At 36.4% G+C, this 20,288-nt stretch overlaps 1 protein-coding gene across 5 annotated transcripts in view; it reads left to right on the top strand.

Moving 5' to 3' along the window:
• The window catches only part of palm3 (paralemmin 3), a 42,343-nt gene extending 22,055 nt beyond the window's left edge, over positions 1-20,288 (top strand). For 3 of the 5 annotated variants that reach the window (XM_041982872.1, XM_041982873.1, XM_041982875.1), the window contains exons 2-8: positions 2,325-2,377; positions 6,709-6,789; positions 12,753-12,880; positions 14,223-14,295; positions 15,209-15,239; positions 15,832-15,882; positions 18,473-20,288. In XM_041982872.1, coding sequence (XP_041838806.1) covers positions 2,325-2,377; positions 6,709-6,789; positions 12,753-12,880; positions 14,223-14,295; positions 15,209-15,239; positions 15,832-15,882; positions 18,473-19,431 — 1,376 coding nt within the window. In that variant the 3' untranslated portion in view covers positions 19,432-20,288. Of the gene's footprint in view, positions 1-2,324; positions 2,378-6,708; positions 6,790-11,585; positions 11,839-12,752; positions 12,881-14,222; positions 14,296-15,208; positions 15,240-15,831; positions 15,883-18,472 lie in introns of those variants that run through there. The other 2 variants (XM_041982876.1, XM_041982877.1) reach the window with 2 other exon arrangements.

Raw genomic sequence — 20,288 nt, 5'->3', positions numbered from 1 at the left:
CCCTGGATGGGGTTAGAAACGTCTTCCACATACTGGATATGTTGACCTGTCTGGACAGCTGACAGTTCTTTGAATAAGCCTGTCCACATCTTTGACGTTTCTGGGCGCAAACATACTTGAGTTTGCTTGATCTTGGTGGAAACGGCAGAAGTCATGTGTTCACTGGTTTCTCGACTTGTTCTGTCATGTACAGAGTTTGCACATATTTTGGTGTCATAGCTTTTTCCTGATGTGTTGACTATAGGGTGATCTGAACCAACACCAACCCAGCCACTGCTTTTGATACCATCTTATTCCGCTCTCATCTTTTCTTTTCCTGCCCGCACCTCCTTTTTAACTAGAGTCAACTTTCCCTATTTCTTAACTTTTTGACTGTGTCAGCCCTCCCTTATTCACCCTCCTGTATCACACTTAATTATTGAAGTCAGTGTGCATCTACAGGGAGCTCCTCAATACCTCCTCATCAAAGCCTCGGTTTGTGTTTGCTTGTTTATCTCGCACTGCTATTCTAGGTGTTCTCCTGGAGCTCTGATGAGACACAAGCCTCCACTCTCCACAGAGGCTTATACAGTAAGCTGTCACTGCACCTTCAGTCACTCAAAACCCTTCCACAAAAAGATTTTGTCTCTCTCTGGCTCTGTTGTTCTTGTACAATGCATTGTCTGTTGTTTTTCAACTCATCTTTTTATATAACCTATATTCACTCACATGTTTCTGTGCGTCTTTCCTCTTCCATCTTTGCTTTGTAGACTAGGATAATGAAAGGCATGTTAGAGGTTGATCCCCCATTAAAATGCTTCCCCTTCTCTCCTCTTCTTTCATCCTTTTTTCTTTTCATTTAAAGCATGCTATCATGTTCATATCATTTTCTGTGGTGTCTTTTCCCCCATGACCTACTGCCCACTCCACACCTTGATTATTCCAGATTAAATCCTTCTGGCATCAAAGATGAAGTTTCTTTCTAGGCCTTGAAATATCTACCGTTCTGGAGACGCAACAATAGCCCGAGCTGCACTGAGTTTACTCTGGGGAGAAACGAGAGCTCTCCCTTTGTAAAGTTTGTGATTTAATATGTAAAGTGACCAAGCACGCATGTGTTAAAGCATGTCCAGGCATTTTATTTATTTTAAACATTTTTAATTTGGTGTTAAAAACCAGCCGACCATTTAAATGCAGTGTTTCTAATGGTGTCCTCAGAAATTCAGCATTTGGAAAGTTTTGCGTGTGTCTGTTGTGCCTTTTTAAGCTCTTTGATGGGGATTGTTGGAAGTAGTTTTGACAGCGTGGCATTTAGTAAAGAAGGTGTTTACACTGTGATAGCTGTATGTTTTGGTTTTTTTTTCTGTGTGTGTCTGTGTGTGTGACTGGGTTTATATTTAAGGCACACCTCTTTAAACACAACGAAAGACTGAGTAACAAGACTATTGCTCTCATAACCTCCACATTCCAGTAGAAGGTTTTTCACAGAAATAAATTTATTTGTTCTTTTTTGTGTGAAGCACACCTAGCGACAAATTACATGTGTGCTAAAAATAAATGTTTTTCTTTTGAGATGGGTTTAAAAAGGAAGGCTTTGTTGTAAAAGCAGAGTTATAGTCTTTGTTGCCAGGAACTCACTAATGACTGCGTTGCTATGAGCTTGCTTCTATGTATGGCTGTATTCAACACTCATGTAGCTCTGAGTTTTGGGGAACTCAAATATTGTCCCATTTAGTGTCAGCTGCAGGGAAAAACAAATATTGTTTCTGCTCACTTTTCCGGAGATGCCTCAGGCTGTATCATGACACACACACACACACACACACACACACACACACACACACACAAAAAAAAAGCTTAATGATGGATGGGAGTTGCATTTTTGGTGCAAAGTGTGGTTCAAAGAAGCCAGGGGTGCATGCTACCTTTTACAAAACAAAACAAAAAAAAACAAAAAAACAAATGGGTCAAACTTTTGCCTCTGATTTTTTTCTGACTCATCAGCTGTCTGTGTCCTCTGATGTTGCAGGAGTGGGTCTCCAGACGTCTGATAAAGTTCTGTGTAGTTTCACCACTAAAACCCTGTACACACAGTGACAGAAATGCAACTGTGTTTTCTCTTTTACCTTTTTATCCCCCTCCTTTATTTTCAAGGACAAAATAAAAAGGCCTAAAAAGCCATATTAGTAGAAGGAAATGGAATTTATTTTTAGAGAATTACATGGGGTTTATTCTATCAAACAAGTGAACTCAGCAAACTCTTCAAATAAATGGATTCAGCTGACTTTTAAATTTTTTTTAACCCCAGAACTCTTAACATTGGATGTTGTCTTGTTGTGTGATAGGTGCCAGGATGGATGAGGCAGAGAAGTACCAACAGCGACTGGAAGCCATCGCTGTGAGTACAGAAACAAACACACATTCACACAGTGCAGACACATTATAAGAGAGTTGCACTCATGGAGCGGTCTGCACCTCATAAATACTTTATTGAGTCTGCGGTTTGATGAGCAGGGTGTCCCCCTTCCTAAGAAAACAACACCAGTTTGCCATGATGACAGTAGGATTGTGGGTAATGAAGTTTACCTAATGTCTATGGCTGCATTGTCCCTACAACAGTCTGTAACATCTTGTAAAAGTACTCACACCCTTTATTATCTAACACTTTGTAAATTAAATGGATATGTTTTGGGATCTTTTGTACCCACACAAAATTATTATAGGTGAGAAAGAAAAAATGCTTATATATTAGTGCTGGGCAACGATTAAAAATTTTAACCGCGATTAATTGCATGACATGCTGCGATTAATCACGATTAATCACATCGTTACGTTTAAAATGTCTCTTTCCTTTAAAAGAAGTCCTACAGGGGTCTCCAACCTGTGGCTCTGGAGCTGCAGGTGTCTCTGGACCTTCCACAATGCCTCTAATTACGTGGCTAAAATATGTTTTTAAATCTATGTTTCTTGTCATTAGGTTGGAAACCAGGGACTGTTTATTTTTCTTTTACATCATTTTCCACAAATTTCTACATCCCTTAGAAGAAAGTCTGTTTATCCTCTTTTTATAAAGGTTTTATGTTTTTCTTTATTTTAAAACCTAAGAATGGAAAAAAATGTGGTTCTTCAAAAATAACAAATATCCTATGGTGGCTCTTCATTAAAATATTTATCAACTTGGTTTTTTGAAAAGTCTCCTAACATTTGCATCTCTAAAGGAGTCTTATTTAGCTGGCTGAGGGAAAAATGGCTCTCACTAAACACATAAACAGATTTTGCAGCAGTTTTCTCTTTAAACACCAGCAGATAAAATATTTCTTCATATATATTTATAAAATCAAATATTTATGACAAAGAAGGATGAAATGTTCAGCATTTACTAACTAAAAGGTAAAAAGTCAGCAGGATGAATTTAAAGCTGTGAAGTTGCTTCCTTCTAAACACAGAAGGAACAATATGTGATGAATGTCAGCATCACATGAACAGACGGAAAGCAGGATTAAAATCTCACAGCTTCTAGATGGTGAGGAGAGAGAAGTATTCGCAATATGCACAATAACTTCCATCCATGCACCTTTACTGCTTCATTATCCAGATTTCTTGACTATAAATTCTCTAAATCTGCATTCTTAGCTTGACTGCAGCTGCAGCCTCCGCTACCGGTAGTTAAGGGGTTAGTATCTCGTTCCGGGTGTAGCGTCAGGTCTGTAGATGTAACTATTAACATGTGTGGCATCCACAGAAAGTCCAGAGTCTCAGCTGATGTCTCCCCGTGTCCACCCGATGGCATGAACACGAACAAACGACTCCTCTACTGACAGCTCACATCTCACAGATGCCACAGCTGAAAGTTTCATCTTAATATGACCAAGATTCACCAAACCAGAGGCAGAAGTCCCGGTTTATGCTTTGTTTGTAAAACATATTCATAAAATGTCTTACCTTTGCTGTCTTGCATAAATTAAAACCGCATTTATTAAAAAAATAACAATGAATAAAAAGTTTCCCGTCCAAAAATCACGATGTTCTGCCATCTGCATTTAGACAAAGAGAAACGTTGGTTCTTTTTCTTCTTTCTTAAGTTCCAAACGGAAAACGTCTCTTCATTTTAATAAACCCACTCTCTCATGATTACATGGTCTGACGCACCACTGCAGCAGGGAAGGGAGACATGGACGCCATGTTTCTGTCATCAAAGCCAGCGGCCAGAAAAAAAAAGAAAAAAAAAACTTAACGCACGATTTAAAAAAATTAAGTTAATTAAGCGTTGCATTAATGCGCGATTAACGCGTTAGCATGCCCAGCACTAATACACACACACACACACACACACACACACACACACACATATATATATGTATATATATATATATATATATATATATATATATATATATATGTATATATATATATATATATATGTATATGTATATATATATATATATATGTATATGTATATATATATATATATATATATATATGTATATGTATATATATATATATATATATATATGTATATGTATATATATATATATATATATGTATATGTATATATATATATATGTATATGTATATATATATATATATATATATGTATATGTATATATATATATATATATATATGTATATGTATATGTATATATATATATATATGTATATGTATATATATATATATATATATATGTATATGTATATATATATATATATATATATGTATATGTATATATATATATATATATATATGTATATGTGTATATATATATATATATATATATATATATGTATATATATATATATATATATATATATATATATGTATATATATATATATATATATATATATATGTATATATATATATATATATATATATGTATATGTATATATATATATATATATATATATATATATGTATATGTGTATATATATATATATGTATATATGTATATGTATATATATATATATATATATATGTATATATGTATATGTATATATATATATATATATATATGTATATATGTATATGTATATATATATATATATATATATGTATATGTATATATATATATATATATATATGTATATGTATATGTGTATATGTATATGTATATATATATATGTATATGTATATGTGTATATGTGTATATATATATGTATATGTGTATAATGTATATGTTCATATGTGTAACATACACACTGACAGGTTGATAAATAGATACATGGCAAGCCTGAATCTGTGTGTCTTTCTTTTATAAATCTCAGTGAACATTAAATTAAGCACACATGCATGAACTAGTAGCCCCTACCTTGTTTTCTCCAAGTCACAAATTCTCTTGCAGAAAAATATGGGAACTTCTTAGTGTTCTGAATACAAAGGTAGAAGTTATCAAAATATAATTTGTTGTTTTGTTTTGGTTTTTTCTTTCTATGGCATCATTAACAAAAAAGTATCTGAGAGTAATAAAAGTATTAATTAATGCCAATTCAGACATATGCATAGTAGCTCAGATTTTTAAAAAGTGGCCTGACTTTTAAGTGGGTGCAAAGAAGAGGGTGAAAGCACATTAGCAGAGCAGATGGCATTGTGAGGGATACTCAGGTGGGTGAGTCCTGTTAGCACATCGCTATTGGTCAAACCTTGAATTTGATGTTGTAGGTAACTTTCAAACAACAATCAAACTTTATTTATAAAGCACCTTTCATGCCACAGGCAACACAAAGTGCTTTACATGATTAAAAACATTTATGCATATTAAAAACAAAACAAAGTGGAAATACATAATAATAAAAACACTCACCAAAATAAGAAACACTCACCAAAATATTTCACACAGCCGCATGCACGCCCACATACGCACACACACACCAAGCAGCCCCCCTCCCCATTCTATACAAACATGAATCTCTTATTTCTGTCTCGAACTGAATGTTGTTATAAAATACTAAAAGTGATAGGCATCCGGCCTGATACTTTAAGCCCACACATTATCAAATTAATTGTGTCTACACTTAGAGTATTCAGATTTTTCATACATAGCAAAGTAAATGGAGTGGAAATGTTTTGGGGATTTGTGTGAAGAGGCACTGCTTTGTAATTTGACACTGACAGCTGAGAGAAATTAACACTTGTTTTTTCATGACTGCATTACACAGACTTCACCTGCAAATTCCCCACACCATGTTAATTTTAATAAAATCCTGTTTTACATAACCTAAATGCCAATGGTTCATACATAAGGCCAGTTGCCTTCATATGTCATTCTCAAATGTTAATATATGTATACCTGTTGTGAAAGGATGAGTCTGTCAAACATCAGGCAAACAGTCGAGCAAAGACCCAGTAAACGTTTACCAAGAAAGAGCAGACCATAAAACCTAGGGGGCAGGCAGGAAGTGTGAGGCAAGGCAAGTTTATTTGTATAGCACATTTCATGTACAAGACAAGTGTTTTACATAAAATATTAAAAGCATTTATTTCCTCTCTGATTACACTGAGCAGTACACTCGAAGTAAGTTACAAAATAAGAAAAATGTCAAGGCAATGAAGAACAGTGTCCTTGTTTCCCTCTTTTCCAGTAATGTCTTGCTACTTCCTCTTCCTTGCAGTCCGTCAGCTCTATTACGATTGTCTGTTAATCAGATTTCAACCATATTTTTTTCTTTATTTGAAGAAAGCATAAATCTCAGCCTTTTTGTGCCACTTTCTTTTTCCTCTTCTTTTTCTTTTTAAGGAGAAGCGTCGGTTGCAGGAAGAGCAGGACAAAGCCAAAAGAGAGATGGAAGATGAGAAGCTTAGACTACAACAGCTCAAGGTCTCACACACACTCAAAATGATCCAACCTTCCTCTGCCTACCCATACATACTTATAAACACAACCAGGGTTTATTTTTTTCATCTGAAATCCTCTGCAATCTCATTCTAGCTTTCTACCATGCAGATTCTCTCCTTTTAACGCAAACATAAATGCACAAAAACAACCTGTAAGAATAGCCTGACACTTTTCTGGGTTCTTCTACTCTCTTGGAAGGCTAAAAGCAACCCTTCCTTTGTTGAAATCAGTTTTAATGGGAGTGTTTACTCAGCTCTATTGTTTTCACATCATTTCCAGACTGGTGTTCCCACTTCCTACTTCATGGGGTTTTGCCGCCCTTAGGCACATTCCTCGAATTGTGTGAAATATGACCAGTAGAAGTGTCCCCCCTACACACACACACACACTTTTAAAGCATGTGTTTCTACATTCTCTTTATGTGTGCATGTGTTTGTCCAAAGTGATTCAAATATGAAATGCAATTTTAAAACCAGAAGTTGCTACAGCCCTAAAGATTAAATAATTCTGACTCTTGCTCTCACAGGAAGTCTTATCATCACAGCCTTTAGTGAATTTGTTATCTTTGACATTGAACATTACTGCAGTGTAGATGCAGATATGCAATGGGGGTGGTAGCAACATGTATGCGGCTGCTGACCTGCAGGGGAAGTGCAGAGAGGACTGGGTCCTGCTAACGAAAGACCCAGGGAAGGGAACAGAGCCAGGCTTGTTCTGAGCTGCATGAGAAGACAGAGATGGTATTGTGACGCTTATAGTTACAGTAAGTAGGTAGTTACTGGCTAATGGTTGCCAAATTTTGGAAAAGTGGGGCCATAAGCTTGAAGGGAGCAGCAAATGCAAAGCTTACAGTATGAAAAAAAAAAATAATAATAATCTTAGTGATTTGTTTTAAACCTTCATTGACTTAGATGGATAAAAATAGTGTTTTTCTTATTCTCTAAATCCACTTTATTAATATAGCACTTTAAAAGCAACATTGGATTTATCATAGATTTGATCAACCAAAAGTGCCTAAAGTTTATATTTTTTATGTTAATCCGCTATGTAACATATTTTGTTGAGTTTAGTATTTGACTCAAGGGCACTTTGCAGGCACAGATGCTTGCTGAAACAAGTACTTCAACCAAGGTCAGCCAGTTGCACCACGGCTGTCATACCTACTAAGTCATCCTGCAGCTATTGTTTTCCCCTCCTGACATTTAAGAAAAAAACTGTACTTTATTAAATGTTTACATAACAGATATTCTTAATAGTTTCTATAAATATACTGCACAGCTCTTTAGCTGTGTTCTCAAAAAGGTGTTAATGCAAGTGATGGCTGTCAGTAGTATGAAAAATCTGACGGGAAGCGATTAGAACAATTATATAACACAAACTGGCTAGAATGGAGAACCTTGATGAAGAAAAACCTGTTTACATTTAGTAAAAGAAAACACTTTAGGAGCAAGATATATCAGAAACAATGTTGTAATTGTAAATACAGAAAATCTACATCTAGGCAACCACACTGTGTCACTTCACGTTGGAAAGGCTAGATTAGACGTTGCTAGAAAATTTTCAGAAGTATGCTAAATTGTGAAACCTGATTATTTCAACCATTAACAACTTTTGCCAGAGTGAAAAGACGATAATTGTGTGGCGAAAATGAGCATGTAGAATAGAATAGAACTTTGTCACAAAAAAGTGTAAAGAAATTACAAAGTCCTCCAGTCAAAGCAAAACAGAATAATAAACAGAATAAAATATAAAAATTCCAGCAACATAAATAAGAAAAAATCCAACAGTACAACACAATTTAGGCAATGAAATATTCCTTTACATGCAAGGTATGGTGGAGGTACGTTCATGGTATGGGAATATTTGGCTGCCAGTGAAACTTGGTCATTGTTATTTATTGCTTACTTAGCTAATAGTGTTAGTAGTTAGTCATAAGATAAATTCTGAAGAACCCACCTTATGGTACAGATAGGTCAAATCACATACTTAAGTTAAAACTCTATAAACAAACTGCAGCTGAAGGTCTGACAAAGCTTCTCAAGGAAGGAAATCATCAGTTGCTTTTGCCTTTGGGTTCTCATGTTTAGACAGACATTACAATTGTCATTGTTCTCAGGGTCAAATCTGTCCACTAAAGAATGTTACAGTACTGAGACAAAAAGAAAAAGTGTAGACAGTGGCTATTGATTCATGTTTGCGGTCTCTCTGATGGATGATTGAAAGGAAGGCTGACACGGGCCATCCCGTCTCATTTTCCCTCTTTGTCACTACTGTCACTCATTTTCTTTAGATGTGTTGCTCCTGTAATTTTCTAATTGTGTAATTTGTGAACGAATGTATTTATTTTTGTCCACCTTAAAATAAAACAATGGTATTTTAAGACCCTGCGTGCTGACCTTTAAGTTAATGTTTTGTATGTGTATACTGTAATAGCTATCATATAAAATTACGTCTTAGATCATTTCCACTTAACAAAACAAAATAAACTTGTGTTACCTAAAGTTTGGAAAAGAAAAGAAAACCTTTAACATGTTCAAACACAAAAACAAATCTAGACAAAAGATACAGCTAATTTTAATACTCTTTATGGTGACATTAAATGAAAAAGCAACTGAATGCATGTGAAAGTAATAGGTTCATTGATTTGAATTGATTCAAATTAAATAAATCCAATATTTAATCATAAAACTTGGAGATTTTTTTTTTTTTTTTTGTCCTCTTTTCCGATATCGTTACGCTACTCTCGCGTGATTTACTGAGGCTCAGCGAGATGTTTTCATTCACCAGTGTAAATTACATTCGTCTGTAAAGTTTTGCAACATATTACCGCCACGTTCCACAACAGGAAGTGATGTCACCACACACTTATGTAAGGCAAGGCAAATTTATTTGTATGGCACATTTCATGTACAAGACCATTTAAAGTGCTTTACATAAAACTAAAGCATTACAGCAGGGTGCTGGAAGCAATAACAAGTGCATTAAAAACAAACATTAAAATAAATAAAATTTTATAAAAAAAAAGAAAGAAAAAGCTAAAATAAAATAGATGAAATGCAAGATAAAGTTCCAGTGTAGGAAAAGACAGTATTAAAACATGATCAAGTTTAAAAATTCCAGCTTAAAAGAACCAGATGCAGATCTGTACTAAATAAAAACTATTGGAGTGCAGCAGAGAACAGGTGGGTCTTTAATTTGGAGTGTTTCAGCTGATCTGAGGCTTTCTGGGAGTTTGTTCTAGACATGTGGAGCATAGAAGCTGAATGCAGCTTCTCCATGTCAGGTTCTGACTCTGGGAACTGATAAGAAACTAGATCCAGATGACCTGAAGGTTCTGGTATGTACTTTGATATAAATTCGACACAGTCATTTAAAGTGACATTTCCTCTACCCTTACTCTCTGTCCTGTTATCAAAATGTAAACAGTCTGATGCTATCTATTATCTGATTTACATGACGGCATGTCATAGCTGCACCTGCTCTCTGTGTCCATGGCAGTGAGCACACACAGACACATACACACACACACAGGTTTCTGTGTGCACTCATCAAAAACACGTCAACCAGCTGAAAATCAGACAAAAATATGAGAGTTTTCTAGATTCTCTCAGGCAGGTGAAGATGGAAGCATCTCGCTCCAGCGAGGAGCAGATGGAGTAATTCTCCTGCTCCGGTGTTTCACAGTCGTCATGGGAATAGCACAGCTGAACAAGCTGAATCTATATCATTGAAGGAATTTCTGAGTCGTATTAATTAATTAATTAATAAATTTTTCTTCTGTCCTGAGTTTGTTTTATTTATTTATTTATTTTCATCACAGCATTTCTGCTCTAAATCTGGGGAAACATTGCGTTGTTATGGTATTTCAGAAGTTCATGTAGATGTGTCAGATCAGGTTATTACAGTAATCTGATTACCCAGATAACCGATTTTAATTGTCAAGTAAATGTACTCAGTGTTTTATAAAAATAGTTATATGAAAATGTCTATAATATTTAGGAAAATTAGGTGGTGTTACATAATTAGCTGTAAATTAATCCGTATCAAATGAATCGTACTGATTCCCGAAATTAGTGTCGATACCCAGCCCAGATAATAGCATCTTCTGATTGCTTATTATATATTTTACTGTTTAACTTATTTGTAGTATTCTTGCTTTTTGTGTTTGACTACTTTTATTGTGGTTTATATTCTTTTTAGTATTGTTAGGAGAGCCTGGGATCTAAGAATTTCACTGCCAATGATAATTGATGTAATTTTTGTGCATTGACAATAAATTCATTCATTCATTCATTATAAGGTCCAATTGGGTTAATTTGGCCATAATAGCCAAACTAAAGCAATACTATCCAGGCAATACTAGTAGTAAGCAGAGGTAATGAGAGAATGGTGTTTCCCATCCCAGAATGCAGTAAGCAGACAGGGTCAGTACACTTCAGAACTAACAACCAATAGGATTTAGCTTTATCCATCAATTTTGACTGCCAAGATGGTAATAATCCAAACATTTAGGATGATTTCCATCATTTTATTTAAACTGAAACCTCACAAAACATGATTGAGTTAACTGTCTCAAGGTTTTGTAACAGAGCATTGTTTATTTATTTGTGGTCGGAGAGGCCTCAGGCACAGATTGGCTGCCACGTTTCCATCGGTCTGCCCAGGGCAGCTGTGGCTACACCAGGAATGAATGAGGAGTGAATGAATAATGGATACATTGTAAAAGCGCTTTGGGTGCCTTGAAAAGCGCTAAATAAATTTAATCCATTATTATTTAGTAAATTATAGTCCAATTTTGAGCAAAATGGGCAATAAGTCAGGTTTTGGTATGTTCTGTATATTGCAATTACACTGTTAATTTTTATATTGTCTTGGGCAGTTATTTTCAGTTGATCATTCTACTGTTAGTAAGAACCAGTTGTTAACAGTTCCGTCACCTACTGTTAACCGGTGGCTAACTTTAGCTTGCTAATCTAGAGAAAAGAGTAATTAATGCCAGGCTGCTTTTATCTTTGTTGGACATTTTGTGCAGTAGGTACGACATTTATTGTATATATTTTTAAAGTGTCATTTTAATTTTAGTTAATGACTTAACTGTCAGAGCTGATTAGCCGTTACTGCTAATGTAGCATTTTAGGATAATACCGATGGTCTTTTTTTAATTTGTTAGCTAGATTTACTTATTCTGGCATGTTTTATTTAGGTTACATCAGCAGTCTAATTGTAAGTTTATCTTTTTTAAGAACACATAACATATAAGATAACATGGTGAATATTGCAATCTGGTAAACAGACTGCTGTCCATCTGTGATGGACTGGCGACCTGTCCAGGGCGTATCCTGCGTCTCAGTAGGGCGGCGTGGATCGATCTAAATATCAGTATTATTGATACCAAGGCGAGTATCGATATCGATTGAAACCAGCGTGATATTTTTCTTACAGAGTGCTTTGGGGGAAAAAAGCCAAAGAATGTGAATGAGAAAAAACAAAGTAATTTTAGTATTTTGTTGCATGTTGTTACTTTTATATTGTTTACAAAACAATGCTTCAAATTTAAATTTTCAGTTTGGCCATTGTTTGTTAATAAAATGTTTTATTTCACAATACTCTTTAAACTGTATTTGATTATAATAATAATCATCGATAATTGAAGGCAACATCATTAAATGAATGTGAAATATCAAGTAAAAAGTATTGGTAATGGTGATATTTGCCCTGGATTTACTAGGTAAATCCTCTCGGCTGCTAATTGCTGGGATAGGCTCCAGCTTCCAGTCGACCTTGAATTGGAATAAGCAGTATGGAAAATGGATGGATGGAGACTGCTGTTCAAAAATGTGGGAGGATAAATATTAATTCATGTACCAAAGAAAAATGCTGGTGTACAATATTAAAGTAAAAGTTAACTAACGCTTTTTTTTCTTGCCTCTGTTGTTGCACTCCAGCGGAAGTCTTTGAGAGATAAGTGGCTGATGGAAGGACCTCCATTGTCCCCAACCTCCCCAAATTCCCAGAGCCCCCATTCCCCTTCATGGAACACCCAAGCACAGGATATGGAAAAGCACACTGACAAGTAAATCCACTGTGTTATATTTTGTGTGGGGTGGGGGTTTTTTGACAAAAAATTATTACTGTTAAAATTATGTTCTGAATGACATGCAGGCTTCTGCCACTTCCACACATCTGGGCAAATATTGGAAGTAAACTCTCCACCATTGTTGCTTACTGTTGACAGCTTAGTCGCTATATTCAGCAATAAGATCCCAGTGACTTTATTCCAGAAGAATTTAAACACTCAAATAAATAATGATCATTAAATAATTGCAGTGTTTGTCAATCCAGGTCCTCAGGCCCTGAATGTCTTATGCTAGGCTTACATCCAAAGACTTTAAAAAGATTTGGGAAAGACTCTAGAAAACTATCAGCTCACACCTGCTTTCATCTAACAACAAGTGCATTGCCTCAGACTGAGGCTGAAAGACTTCGAATCTTGTGTGGTCACTATTTACAAGACTACAACTAGATTCTTTTAGCATTTTTTGTGATATGGTGGACAGTTGATATGGAACAGGGCTGATCTGCCCACAGCAACGCAAACAAGGGGAGAGTTTCCCTCCAGGATCAATAAGGAATTATACATCATTATTATTTCATTAAGTGTGCCTTTGCATCTCCACCAGGTGTTACACCAACTCATCAAAATCTGGTGGGATGAATGAGTTTTCTATTCTTCTCTTATTTGTTAGATCATTATACTGTAACTCATAAATGATCCACAGCAGACATTTACTTCTTAACAACCATCTGCTTCTCTTTCTGGACGGTCCACCTACAATGTTTCATCACCAGTTCTTGTTTGTCTTGTTTTTTTTTTTATCCTGTCAGGTTTCCTGTTTCTGCTTTTGTCAGAGCTCATCTATTGGTTGTTGATTGTGTTGCGTCACAGCGTCAAACACGTTTGATATTGTTGCAGACCCAAGACTAGAGACACTGACATGAAACAGCGCAGATTACCACCTTAAACCTTAAGATCGAGATGACAGGAGTGCGCTGTGACTCCAGTAAGACTCCTGAGATTTACTAAAGACTTTCAGTTTTTAGTCTGCGACTGTGAAAATCATTTGGTGTAAGCCCAGCATTAGGCATGTTCCTACTCCCAACACACCTGTTCAGATTAATAAACAGGTGTTCATGAACAAGTTCTTTGCAAGCCTATGAACAAGCCATTCATTTAATTCAGGTGTGTTAAAGTAGGGTTACCTCTAAAACATGTAGGACAGTGGGTCCTGAGGACCAGGATTGAGAAACACTGTTCTAAAGCATTATAAAGTAAGAATTAATTGTTAGCCTGGATTTGATTTGTGTTTGTTTGCTTTACGAACATGTGTGTCTATATCATTTTTTGCCCTATTCAGGTTGCCGTCGCAGACCGAGCTGATGGCAGAGGAGCAGGAGAAGCTGAAGAAACAAATGGAAGATGACCAACAGGTGCACAACTTGCACACAAGCACCTGCATACACACACACACAAACACAGACTCACTTACTGTGTGGACACAAAGGGGGTTGGAATAATGTTGAACAAACTTTCTACATCATCTTCTATTAGGCAGAAAATGTTGCCCATCTTTTCTCCATGGCTCTCAGGCATGCATAATGCATTTCCTCTCTCAGTACACCTTTGATGTTGCGGCTCCTGTTGAAAAGCAGGAACTTTTATGAATGCAAGCAGTCCTGTTACATAAACAGTGCAGCACTTGATCCTCTCATGAATTATTGTTTCACCTCCAAATATTTTTACCTCCCATGACCTCACAGTAGAGCAGAATAGTTGTCTGCCCTGTTCTCTTGTCTCTGCTTGGATCCTTTGGTTCCTTATCATTATGTATTAACCTTGACTTTTTGAGATTATATTTTTAATACAGTAAGTGTGATTGCTATCTGTGATAACAATTTTTCCCACTTTGGATAATCAATCTTTAAATCCAAATGCATAATAAAACATGTAAAGTACATTGGCTGGGGTCAGCTTCTCCTTCAAAGCAGCAGCAAGCAACAGCAGAAAAAAACATCACTTTTTGTATTTACAAAAGTTGCATAATATTATTTATAGTACGTGTCTCAGCTCAATCACTCCCCCTTGTGACCAGGCACAAGTTTGGACTCTTTTATCATCCTGATCCATCTGAGAGACAAAAGTGGATATATTAATTTGTTTGGTCTGTGCTTGCCTGGTTAGAGTTTAGGATAGAAGTTTAAATACCATGAGGGAAATAGATTTAATAGAGTTAAATTTTATTCTAAATTGTCAGCTTGTTCTTCAGTCTAAAAATCATGAATCATCTTTTACCATTTGAGTCACATTTGACTTCAATCCTTCTTTCTTCTTTTTGCCCACCAGGAGGAAGTGAAAGTAGCTGAACCTGAAGCAGGTAAGCTGGATCAGATGAGTCTAAACCTGAAATTACAACACACATTAAAAATCTAAATTTTTAAAAATGTTTTATTATTATTATTATTATTATTATTATTATTATTATTATTATTATTATTATTATTATTATTATTATTAAAAAAAGGTTTGGAACCAAATTCAACACTCCAGTATTCAGAATATTGAAGAGCTGAGTGACACATGCCCTTCATCCATCTGCCTGTTTTGTTCAGTCTTCACTTTATTCTGTTCAAAGCCTTTAAACTCTTAACTCTTAACCACGCTTTTCTGGCTGCCACCACCTGTTCATCTGCAGCTATGCTTCTAATGCTGGCCTTACTTATCTGCATGAGTGCACATTTATTAGATTATGTTTAATCCTATTATTTTTCCCCCATTTTTCTTTGCTATTGTAAAATTAAACAGACGCTATCAATAGGAAAGTATATTCTTTCATCAGGATTTTGTTTCTTCTGGTGCTGCGCATGTATACCAATAACTTGACAAGTCATTATTCCATGTAAAGCCTTTTTCATAATGCATCTTTCAAAACGATGCATGCTGTTGATCATAATTTATGTGATCCTCAGAAATCTTCCAAGATATATTACAGAATGGAGAGAACAATGCAACACGATCAGGTGGGTATGGAGAATCCACCTGAAATATATCATACAAAAACATTAAATTCTTTTTATTAGCTCATACCGACATCTCTGCTGTCACCATGAAAAAGTTTTCCATCTATATTCCTCCTTGTGTTAATTCGTAACCACTCACCATCTTGTGCCAAGCTGTCAAAAACTAGGAAATGTTTTATGTGTGTACTTGCCAATATAGTTTGTATCTACTCCCCTTAAGAAACTTCCATTATAAAGACTGGCATAGAGTTTTATATAGAGTTCATAAAAGTGTGACGTGCTGTGATGGATTTAAATTCATGTGAAGTTGCAGTAAAGTGCATATCTTGCAGTTTTAGATTTTAGGGTTCAGCTTCTACACCAACATGTCAGTCAGAATACTCATCAAGCATACAGCTGGAGGAAAAAGAGAGTTTATGGGTTGATTTCTCATTAAATCAACCTGTGTATTTGTCATTCAAAATCTGTACCGATAAAGTTCCCCTTGGCAAAGCAACACAACACAGCAGCCAGACCATCATGCTGCTTGCTAAGATGCTGGACAGGACAAGTTTAAAACAAATAAATAAATAAAATCTTTATCTTCTGTTGTCCAAACTGGATCATTAAAAGCATTCAGTGCACACTGTAGTTTAACCCTTCTGCAAGTTTGTGTGCAATAATGGTGCTTTAGCTATTTAATTTCCACAATTTGCATTTTCCTTCCTATAGACTGGCCAGGCAGAGGTGCCAGTCCTTGATGTCATTCAGCTTCCTGTCCAGCTAATCTCTTGTCCGCCAAACAGACTCCATCTTGGACTGCAGCTGGCAACGGTAGTCTTTGTTCAGCAGCTTGACATAGTGTCACACAAGCCAACCCTCCACCTGCTGGAGGTTGTAGTTGAAGTGGCCCTTAAGCCCCTTAAGCTAAATCTGTCTCAGAGATTGTTGCCAGCTGCAGCCCAAGATAGTGTAGTTAAAGTGAGACCATGAAGGAAATGGAGGACTGCCACAGGAGTGAGTTGGCCAATATGCAAGTGGGAAAGCAGTGAGATATGATGGACAGGAGCTGCCCCAGTGGTGACTGAACTAGTATAAATATTTTTACTTTTAGAACCTTTAACAAACCAACAGTGCTCCCTTTGTTTGTATGACCTGTAGCCAAAACTATGTCTGTTAACTGATTATTAGAGCAGAGGACAAATGTTATCGTTGATAGATTAAAGAATAAATAACTGCAGCAAATAATGCAACAGAGAATGGGTATGTGACATCATCAGCGCTTTTTCTGCCATCTTGGGGGAACCCGGCTACTGTTTACATCTACACTTTCAGCTTTCTCACTAGTGCACTTTATTTAAAAATATGTCTAAAAACACGCTAGATAAAAACGCCTTTACTCCGTTAAGCTCACAGGTGGAGCAAAGAGTTGTCAAAAACAGCTCTAATTGATAACTTAGGTCATTACAAGCTGCTGAACAATGACTAAAGTTCAGGTTTAGATTCACGGCCACCTGTTTCAGGTCTCAGACATCACCGTTTACCTTGTATTTGGTGGAAGTTTGTAGTACATCTGTCAAATTTAAAAACAGTTATTAAATGTGCATGCAGGCATTTTACAAACAGATGGATGAAGACCTGCAAGTCTTCAAACCATCACCTGCAACTACACCATTGTACTGAAAAATTGGATTTCTGAAAGGAAAAGACAGATTTCTAAATATGGAAGTATTTTTATTTATTAAAGAAAAAAATAAAAGATACCAAAGAACGTTACTGGGTCTGATGACAGCTTCTGTGACAGCCTGAAACCTCAGAAAAGAGTAAACAGTCATTTAATGTTTAGGCTGAAAGTCTGACAGAACAATGCTGCCACTCATGTTAATCAGAACACAACAGTTAGTCTTGTTAAGGAAAGCAACTTCTCTTCCATACATGGGAATGTCACACAGTTTGGTAACCGTTTCATATAAAATTATGTCTCAGTTGACTGAGTTCAATAAACATTTCTACATGAATTCTCATCACCTGTTCACTGAACATCCCGTTCATCTAGCTGACACTTTGTAAATGCAGGAATCTTCTACACACACAAAGCCTAAACTGTTCTTCATATCCAAACCACGGTCATCCAGAACCACTTCACCTGGCCAAAGTTTCTGCAGAAGTCCACTGCACTGCCTCCAAGACAGAAAACAGAATAAAAATCTGTTTAATTTCCTTTTTGTGCTCTGATCACAAAGCTGCTGCAGCTGAGTACACAACTCGGTGGACAGATGAAATACTCGTTAGAAATTCAGAATAAGACAAAATGAAAAAGATGACGGTGTTTAAATGCTGTAAACAGAATGTGGGTTCCCCCAAAATGGCGACTTAACGCCACAGTTCTGTGCGTGGTGACGTTGATGCATGTTCTCTATACATGAAGTAGCTATGTGGAGTTCTGACATAAACGCAGCAAATCACACCAATAATTATAATCAAATGAAGCTGCACAAATTACACTAAAAAACGAACAATGTTCATGACATGGAATGTTTATTATTATGAATTGTTAATTCGCTTCATTTTCATGACTAGATAATTCTATAAATTTAATATTTTTCTGTAGAAACATCTGACAATGAAGGAAAGGTAAACCAAAGCCCACCAGGTGTTAAAACAACCGTCCTGACCAACGGTGGAGGAGAACTGGAAGCAAATGGCAATCGCAGCACACCAGAGCAGAGCGAGTTCAACACAAACGGACCAATCACAGCGACTGAAGTCGGCGTGAAGCTGGAATCGGAGACGGATGTTACTGAGGCAGAGTTAGGTCAGGTTCCCAGTGATGGGATTAATGAAGAGGAGGAAGAAGGGATTCTGGTGATGAGAGCAGAATGTGTGCTCATCACAGATGAAGGGGATGATGCACCCGAGGAGTTTATTTCCCATGAAGACCTGCAGGAGTCCATGCAGTCAGACCAGCTCCCTCGGCCAAATCTGGAGGCAGGCAAAGAGACAGAAGAGGCTGTAGAGGAGCAAGTAAACAAAGAAACTGCTCCAGGAACTTTAACAGAAATGGAAAAGAGTGAAGCAGCTGAGGTGGCTACAGAAGCACAACTAGCAACTGAAAATGAAGATGTGGGAGGGGACATAAAGTCAAGCAACGATGCAGATGAAGAGACAACAGTTGAAGGCCAAGATGAAAAAACAGAAGATCCAAACTCTGCAGATGCTTTAGAGGACTCCACAGTGGCTTTGGTGCCAGCTTATCCTGAGGTGCCACTCTCCACTGGAACTCCTCACATAGAGGCTGAAGCTACAACAACATCAGAAGGAGCTGAGGGAGAATTAAAAGTGGAGGAGCCGGCCTGCCTGCCTGAGCAGTTCCAAGAGGTCCCTCTGACTGATCCACAAGACCAGCAGAAGCCAGGGGAGCAGGAGCCACTTCTACAGAAAGCTGAAGCCTCCAACACAAAGGCAGAGTCAGCAGGAGCAAACAGCCCAGGGAGCCCATCCACAGCTGGTCCAGGAGGGGATTCTGAATCACCCAAACACAAAACTTGCCAGTGCTGTTCTGTCATGTAAACCACCTCTCTGTCCTCGCAGCCTCCTCTGCCTGCTGGTGTCCTTCAGTCTGTTACTCTGCAGTCCATTTCATAACACATTCCTTCCATCATTTTCTTTTTTTTTTTTTTAATCAGCATATCCACAAGTTGCTTCCCTTTCCTACACTATCCTCAGCCAACATAACAGGAAGCAAACTGTCCAACATGAAAGGGCTCCTTTTAACTGAACTTTGGATTTAAGGGCCTCGAGGATTTCACCTTAACAGAGTACACATAAATAGTGAAATAAAATCTGTTCTTTAAAGGTGGCCTAAAACATGGAACCCTTTTACTGTGTTTGATATCCTTTTCTTTGTTTGCAGAAGAGCCAGCAAGTCCACGTAAACTCAAAACTTCAGATGCAATAACAATTCAAAACTGACTTAAAATGTACTGATTGAAAATCACTTGCTAATTTTTTTTAAATTTGAGATTTAGTAATTCTTTATTTTCATGACTTTGAAGCTGAATTATTTTAATGGGTTTTTGAAATTTTGAGAAATTCAATTTAACTCAAGCACAATGTAGAGCCTGAACTTTTTATTCACTGTTTCCATATACTGTTCTGGTAATGAAAAGACCTGTAGTTTGAATGGTGTGATTTATTTAAAAATAGAAAAAAAAGTGTGCACCATTCTATATTTTAAAGACCAATCTGACTATTTTAAAATGGAAATAATTTTTAAATAGCTAAAGTATGAACTTTTTTATTTTACCACATGTGCTTTAGATGAGGTCCAGAGTTTTGTGTATGGATGTATATACTGTAAACATTTTTTGCTCTTTAACATGGTTGCTAAATGATTTAATGATTAAACTGACATTTGTGGTAAACTA

This window comes from Melanotaenia boesemani, chromosome 4, assembly GCF_017639745.1.
Source record: "Melanotaenia boesemani isolate fMelBoe1 chromosome 4, fMelBoe1.pri, whole genome shotgun sequence".
NCBI classification, from domain to species: Eukaryota; Metazoa; Chordata; class Actinopteri; order Atheriniformes; family Melanotaeniidae; genus Melanotaenia; species Melanotaenia boesemani.
Note: the sequence above shows the minus strand (reverse complement) of the source record. Positions and strands in the feature narration are given on the sequence as shown.